At 31.2% G+C, this 8,037-nt stretch overlaps 1 protein-coding gene across 1 annotated transcript; it reads right to left on the bottom strand.

The window, feature by feature from the left end:
• Window positions 1-2,826: 2,826 nt before the first annotated feature.
• On the bottom strand, window positions 2,827-7,792 carry NSI (nuclear shuttle interacting). Its single transcript, XM_020347814.3, has 8 exons — window positions 7,639-7,792; window positions 7,451-7,545; window positions 7,291-7,351; window positions 6,347-6,530; window positions 5,877-5,976; window positions 5,640-5,740; window positions 3,854-3,947; window positions 2,827-3,172 (listed from the first exon to the last, which is right to left on the bottom strand). Exons 1-8 carry the CDS (start codon window positions 7,743-7,745, stop codon window positions 3,093-3,095), a joined length of 822 nt encoding a protein of 273 aa, XP_020203403.1. The 5' UTR covers window positions 7,746-7,792; the 3' UTR covers window positions 2,827-3,092.
• Between the last annotated feature and the right edge of the window lie 245 nt (window positions 7,793-8,037).

Raw genomic sequence — 8,037 nt, 5'->3', positions numbered from 1 at the left:
GGTTCCAGGTGTATTCAAGAAATTTGGCATTACGTGACATCCACCTGGCATCCACGTGGCCAACAGTTAACTCCGTTTAAATCATTTGGACGGAAGTCCCAAATTGTAATAATTTAAATTATTGGAGACCAAATTAAAACAAAAAATTAAAGTATGACTAAATTGAGACAAAAAAATGTTATCAAGAACCAAATAAGGACTTTAACCAAAGTATTATCTATTTTGAGGTTAAGTGGATTGACACATTTTTGTACTATTTAAATAAATTTATCCAAAAATACTTGTAAAAAAAATAATATAATCTTTTTTATTAGTTAATTTGTAGAAATTATCTCGTATTAATATCTCTATAAACATGATTTTAAGTTATATATAAATTAATTTTAGTTATAGAAAAAAAATTATTTTTTCATCTGATGGTGATTTTAAAAAATTTATTTAAACAAATCTTTTGTCATTAAAAGATACCTCAATGATTTAAAAAAAACAAAAAGGAGATTTATAAATTAACATTGGTCTCAATTTCAATGTGATGATCAATTTCATTTCTAATATAGAGTACTCACAATACGCAATCTTCCGTACCAATAAGAGAGAATAAATCTAAAAGAATATTTCTTATTATTTTTCTCTTATACGAATGCAGAGTTTTACCCAGTGATAAAGTCTCAAATAATTAAAAACAAGAAGTAAGAACAAGTGAACATCTAGAAAAGATAATTAATTTGTGCATTTGAAATGACTTGGAGTATAGACAAGGACGGAGCCAAGGGGGGACCTACGGGTGCCACGGCCCCCCCAACAATTTTAATTTTTTTTATATACATATATATTACTATATGGCACCCTCTATTTTTAATATAAACTCATATTTTTAATATAAACTCATATGTATATTACTATATGGCACTCCCTATATGGCACCCCCAGTATTGAAATCCTGGCTCCGTCCCTTTATAGATGAACTAATCTGTACTTTCTTCCACTTGCAAAGTTCTATGTCATTTGCTTTTGGTACACGGCAGAGACTTCTCATGCAAATTTCAATTTCACATTAGTGGGAGAGAGAGAGCATCTTCTTGTGTTCAAACTTATTTCCCTTTACCATGACCACATATTTAAAAAGGATACTTGTTAATTATAATAACTATTATTTTGACCTAAACCTAAATTATTATTTAGTCCTTGTAGGAGAATATAAAAGGATTGATAATATCATGTTTTTAGTATTCAAAGTTGAGCAATGATGGGTATATGATAATTATATCATTTTGTTTAATAATAAAAGTGATTTGTGACATTGGATTGGATAGAGTTGAAATAGGATTTTGGTCATGCTAAAAAAAGAATTGTGTAACCCCAAGTCATATACTCATAATCATATGCAATGATGAGTAATAAGGCAAACTCATACAAGAAATCACTTGCAAACAGGAGTAAAAGATCCAACAGTTGCTTTGAGACAGTTTTCTTACTTGTTTTGTTACAAGAACGGAAAGTTGTGTGTTGTGTAACTAAACATAGTGAGAGAAAACATTGAATAATTTCAACTTTTAGCAAATTGAAGTAATTAAAAGTTCAAACCTTCCATATTTACATAAAAAGGATACAGGTCAAAGATGCCGTAGACCGTAGCATATTCGTACGTTATAGTACCATAGTAATGTTCAATGGTCAATATTAGAAATTCCAATTGTAGATCATAAATTATAAACTATTCACCAACTTGGTGCATGACTGATTTTCCGTGGGAACAAAACCTTAGGAACATTTGACCTAATGTTAAAATTCTTATGTTTCTCGTAATGTATGTAATGATTTTTTTTTATAAAAAAAATCTCGTAATGCCTATAAGACTGTAAGAGCATTTCTAGTGAAGGTTGCTTATAAGCAACCTCCTGTACCACATTATTGTCACATCAACCCCATTGAAGATGTTCTAACAAATAATTAAAAATCACATGATAACATAACTTTATGTGAATTATCATATAATTTTACAATAATACAAACATTCTCAAATAAATAATAGATGCATTGAAAGTGATTATATATATATATAACCACTAGAGTTAGCTTAGTTAGAAGTATGAAAACCTAGGTTCAATCCTCACTGCAACCATCTTTGTAATCTTTTTTATCTTTACAATATATATATATATATATATATATATATATATATATTATCATCCAAAATATATAATAAATTTGTTAATTTTTTTATAATAATTTATATAATCAAAATATTTCATGCTTATATATTTTATTTTATAAGAATATTTAAAAATTATCAATATTTGTTAGATCAATTAATATTTTATTTTATTTTCAAACTTTAAAATCTTAAAAGAATAATTAATTTTTAATATTATTTTTTATTATTTAAAAAATTTAAAATAAAATCATATAAAAAATATGTATATCAAATCAATCTATCACTTTTATATATATTATAGATTAATTTAAAAGTTATATAAAGAATAGTTTGATTGGTTAGCATTATTAAAAAAAATTTATACTAACTCAACATACAAACATAAGTAAACCGCTAACTTTATATAATACAACAGCAAAAAAATGAGAATCTATTTATAATCTATAATAATATATTAAAAAAAAATATCACTCTGGTGTCTACTTTTTAAAAACCGTTTAAATCCTTCTATTGTATTTTAACTTCTTTCTCACTAATATATCTTTTAAAGATCAAATAAGAAAAAATGTGTATAAAAAAAAGGTTCTATTTTATAATGATAATTTCCACCTTTTTTTTATCAAAAACATTCATTTATTTACAGAGTACCTTTTTTTCTCTGCTAGTGTATATATATAATAAATCACAATCAGTAAGTTTATAACTGACCATTTTCAGGTTTATCAAATATAAAGCAGACATACTAATCAAAGCCGTGTTTGAAAAGTAGCAAAACTTTGGAAAAAAGAATAACTTACTAACACCTAATGAACATAATAATTACAGGAATGACGTATTACAAGTAATAGGTAAATTTGCCACTGCTTCTCTCTAGTATACTTCATGGTTGCAAATTGCAATGTTAACATAACCAAAAGCAAGCTTTCTGGGGTTCCAATTAGTGATTCGGGTACCAAAACATGCCTTTTATGCCCTCTGGGTCAGCTTCAAAGCCTAAATTGCGATAAAATTCCACAACTGCATTCAACGTACAAAAGCAACTAGTGAGACTTCAAAGTCCCCACTTGCAATACCATTAAAGAACATGAAACTCCAAGCTGCCAACCAATACCAAAGTTTGAACCAACTAGGATGGAATTAGGCGATAATCTATACAGGTTGGGCCAAGGATAAGACTAGAAAAACTTAAGCTTTAGAGGTACTGACAAAATTATTTGTCATTAGTTTTTATAAAGTAAAAAAACTACATATGATGACAAAAAGGTCTCATATTTTAACAAAAAACTTTGACATGTACCTTTCTCATTTTAAGAAAAAAAAATTATCTATCAAAATTTGCTTTAAGTCCCACTTATGGTTAAGCCAACCCTGAATATAAGAAGCAAATGTTGTAGCATTTAGTTGGACCAAAAGAATAGGATTGGTCTAGACTGGAGGCAATGATAGTAAAAGAAGAATTTTGTTAAGGAAGTTACATGGGTAAGACTATTCCTAAATGAAGGTTCTATAAGGTGGCCTTTAAGAGTTATGACATTGATTCGTATCCACTTAAACAAAATCATAGAAAGCATGACACAGGCCCACAAAATAACCAAGCACTTTTAACAGATAGACCATCTTTGACATGTTGCACAGAATCTTGTAATTAACTATCAACATCAATGATACTATGCATAAAGGCTGTTAATATTGCTGTACCTTGACTATCTGCAAACAGAGTTATATTGCCGATGTCCCTTTGCAGAAGAGCTCGTATCAGTTTTTCTACAAGAGCTTTACCAAGGCCTTGGCCCTATACAACACAAACAGCGTCAATGAGCAGCACTGCAGCCCATATATTACCATAATTTAAGCTTAAATTGGAACATGACAAAAAGAGGTACTCAAGCCCAAGAACAATTTGGCAGAATGCTTGAATGCATTGCCATATGCATTTTTCAATTTATCCAATAAAATTGCAGATTCAAGCATGTAATTGCTTCCGCTATGGCTGTGTTTTTGTGAGAGTTTTGAAGGAGAACAAGTAGAGTGGTTCTTAGTGGAGTAGTTTGAAATAGAATGGAGGGGAACAGTAAAGAATAGCCCTTGATTGTTAGAAGTTTTTAATGAGGGAGTGAATGGAAATCTCCTCTATTGTTAGCGGGTCATAGGGGTAAGTAATTATGAGTGGAGTGAATCGCAAAATTAATTTCCACTGCTACCCTTTTAATTTTTATAGCTCATTTTATTGTTACTGAATATTTGTCTTTACAACAATTGTATATATCTGAATTAATCCCAATACATATAAAAAATAAAGTTCTTCATACAAAGTTATTTGGACAGAATATAAGAAATTTTAAGATCTTAATATATTTTATATCAGATAAAAGTATTTGTCTGTTTTGTGCTAAAGCAAAAGTGTTAGTCTAGATCCATTAAACAGTAAAAAGTAAAATATAGCACTTGTTGGTTACCAACATTATAGAAATTATGTGCATCGCTGTGAAAGTACACAGTAAAGCATACTTGCACAATATACACATCAAAATTAAAGTGATGATAAAATAAAAAGGTAGAAAAACAAGTGAAGGGAAGACTTCCAAATGGAAAGGGAAAATTTTCTGCAGTTCAGATAAAAAAATTTGTTCAGAACTGATAGGAGAGAAGGGTAAAAGGGTACTTGTTGGGATGAATTAAGAAGAGGCGTAGTTAAACTTAAAAGCAGTTAGTTAGAGGGGGAAAGTTTGATAAGTAAATAGAAAGATGTAAGGGAAGAAACATCATTCAGAATTGTTAACATTCGGGAATCAAGCATGAGCTCAGTCGTGAAAGGAGTTACCGTTTATGGAGGAGAGATTTTTCTCCTTGTTCTGTACATTTTCAGTCAAGCAATAAAATAATTATTTTCTTTTCTCCATTTTCCACAGGGGCTTCCTAACAGAACGGAAATATTTTGGAGACAAGCCACAAACTCTTGCTTAAAATAAAGATATAAGGAGAGTTTGAGTGGTAAGAAAAAGGTTCAAATAGTAAATGATCATATAAAAAGAAAAAGGGAGAAGTGATCCATTCCAAATTCCTCAAACTGGAGGGTATGAATGAATAATTGAGAGTTTAAGTGGTATGGAATGATTTGGGTTCCCTTCCTTGGCCATTCCACTCCATTTATGCTCCTTTTACCACTCCACTCCATCCATTCAAATATAGCCTAAATTTAAGTGCCTTTATTTCCTCGGCACATCACAGAGCATAAATATTGACATGGTAAACTTTCTTTGACCATAAACTGAATGATGCATCAAGTAACACATGCAGCCTACAATGGAAGCCAGGCTGCTAATTCATTTCTAACTAAATCCTTATCATGATCACTACATTAGACTAAAAATATTATAGTATGCATGAACTTGAGATTTTGAATATTCCACTTTTGGTAGTCAACTTTTTCAGTAACTGGCACAAGAGTTATTGTTCAAAACTCATGTTTGGTGACAGAAAATACCTGGTAGCCAGGATCAACTAGGACATCCCAAATGGTGGCGTTGAAGGCATGGTCAGATGTAGCGCGGGCCATGCCAATTAATCTCTTCTGTTCATTCCCCTCTGTTAAATAACTTCGCCAAGTATACCAAGATGTTCATCAAATAGGTTTAGATAGCTATAAGAATAAAGAAAAAGCTTAACCAGCCAACAAATTAATTTAGATAGAGTAAACAGCCAGATGTCATACTATTTTTACCTGACCCAGGTGACTTTCTTATAGAATGCAGTGAGGCCACTATATAGCTATTTTTCAATGCGGCAGCTAATTTTGACAATGGTCTCCGAGGCCACCCTACCTATCAAAGAGATGAACCATTTATTATGCCAAGGGTGTTCTTGATAAAATAACTAAGTCTCAGCACTCAAGTTTTAGTGATAAAAATTAACAACTGAATCTGTAAATTATGATGTTAAAAAACTATTGTCATGAATAATGTACATTGGAAAAAAGTCCTAGCATTGACAAACTAAAATAATAATCTAGAAAATTGACCAATCTAGATTAAAAAGTCTTTAATGTTGTTACACAAGTTCCTCTAATATGATTTGCATGTGTAAATTTCTGCAGAAAAGTAACTTCAAAACTAGCATAACACAATTGCTGCCTTACAATAGAAATTAGAATTATCAACACGTGACATAAGACACATTAGATTAGATACACACCTTGTCACAGAGGGCTTGAAGGTCGTAAACATCAATATCTCCACCTGAAGAAAATATTATTTGCTCAATTGTCCCATCAGGTTCTGTCTTTTCCACAAGGACAAACTCTTGAGGCAGAGGCTCTTCATCTTCTTCATCCGTGGAGGGTGGATCAATGACTTGTGTTGTATTATTCTTCTTCAACCTGAAAGGGGAACAAATCACTAAGTCAAGTATGTTTTCAAGATAAGAGATACACTAATCATCAATTCATCATACATGCTACACTGTATAGACTGTCTTGCCAATCTTAGTGTTCAATAGCAAGGAACAAAATATATATATATATATATATATATATATATATATATATAATATATGTGTGTGTGTGTGTGTCTATATATATGTATATATTAATCAAAGGGAAAATGCGTATATGTAATTATGTGTAACATTTGAGAAAATTGTAGCTCCCAAAGCAACGAAGTACATGTTTGGCAATAGCTCATTTTTCATAAGCCCTTCCAGAAGTTGACAATTCTACGTGATTTTGTCTTCAAAATAAGGCGAAGCAAATAAAAACAAAGTCGTATGAAAAATATAAGAACCGCTCAAGCAAGTTGAATGAAGAAACCACTCCAAATGGTTATTGGCCATGTGTTTGGAAATTCCTTCTGTTTCCATTTTTTGTTTTCACTTTGTTTGAAGGTGAAAATAGAACATGAAAACATGAACTAATAAAAAGTTATATTCACAAATTCCTACACAAATTTCTGCAAAACAAGAAATAAAGTGGAAAAAAAATATTTTTTTTTCTCAAATTAAACAGCTAGTCAGAATTTCACAAAAATAAGGCACAGAGTGGTCAATTTCCTGTGAATATGCACAATATTTGTACAATACAAGTGTAGTGCCCTTTTTGTTTTCCTTTTATTTCCAAAATGGAGAATAAAAATTGAAGGTACCCAGATTTAATTGATTCCCAGAATCCAGCCTTGAGCTGAAAAGACTTGAACTTTCTGGTTGCTGCAACCAACAGAGAAAGCATGAAAGTAAATAAATTATGATAAATAAATAAAATGAACAAAGAGAAGAAGCCAAGACAGTGAGTGAGAGTGTGTCTGCCTGTTGTAGCAAAGGAGTAATTGAGATTGGAAGGAACTAATAATTGAGTTTGAGTAGACAGTGGATAATTGGCATGAAATGGAACAACCGAGAACCTGAAAGAACAAAAACACACATGTATAATAATAATAACAACAACAATAAAAACAACATTTGTACGATGTAGGAGATAAAGAAAGAGAACTGACGAAGAAGAAATAGCATTGAGATTGAGGGTTAGCATTGTGAGAATGTGAGAGAGATGATGCGTGTCACTCTTGTCCACCCAGATAGTAGTTGATGACTGATGATGCATGTATGTGATGCTGATGATGATGATGCTATGCGTATCTCTCTCGCCAGCCACATTTTCTCCTTCTCATCTCAAACTGGGCCATCACCTTGGGTTTCATTTTGTGGGCCTTGCCCATGAGTTTGTACCCAAAGATTACTGTTCACAATTTCCATTTTGCTATTTATACCCCCCACTTTGTATCAAGCCACATCTACCCTAATTTTAATTGCACAATCAATGCATAGAAATTAAACTCATTAATGTAAAATTACTCAAATCCCTTTTTCTAGTCTCGTACACCACCACCTCTTCT

The sequence above is a fragment of the Cajanus cajan genome, chromosome 4 (genome assembly GCF_000230855.2).
Source record: "Cajanus cajan strain Asha chromosome 4, NIPB_CcT2T_4, whole genome shotgun sequence".
NCBI lineage: Eukaryota > Viridiplantae > Streptophyta > Magnoliopsida > Fabales > Fabaceae > Cajanus > Cajanus cajan.
The sequence above is the reverse complement of the archived record's forward strand: the minus strand, read 5'-3'. Positions and strand labels throughout refer to the sequence as shown.

What these genes read in the sequence shown, in the direction of transcription:
- NSI (XM_020347814.3), bottom strand. Translation starts at nt 7,745, where the DNA reads ATGCATCATCAGTCATCAACTACTATCTGGGTGGACAAGAGTGACACG. An exon ending in TTACTCCTTTGCTACAACAG is followed by an intron (nt 7,352 to 7,450) that starts GCAGACACACTC and finishes TGTTGGTTGCAG; the next exon opens with CAACCAGAAAGTTCAAGTCT. An exon ending in TAGTTGATCCTGGCTACCAG is followed by an intron (nt 3,948 to 5,639) that starts GTATTTTCTGTC and finishes TGTGTTGTATAG; the next exon opens with GGCCAAGGCCTTGGTAAAGC.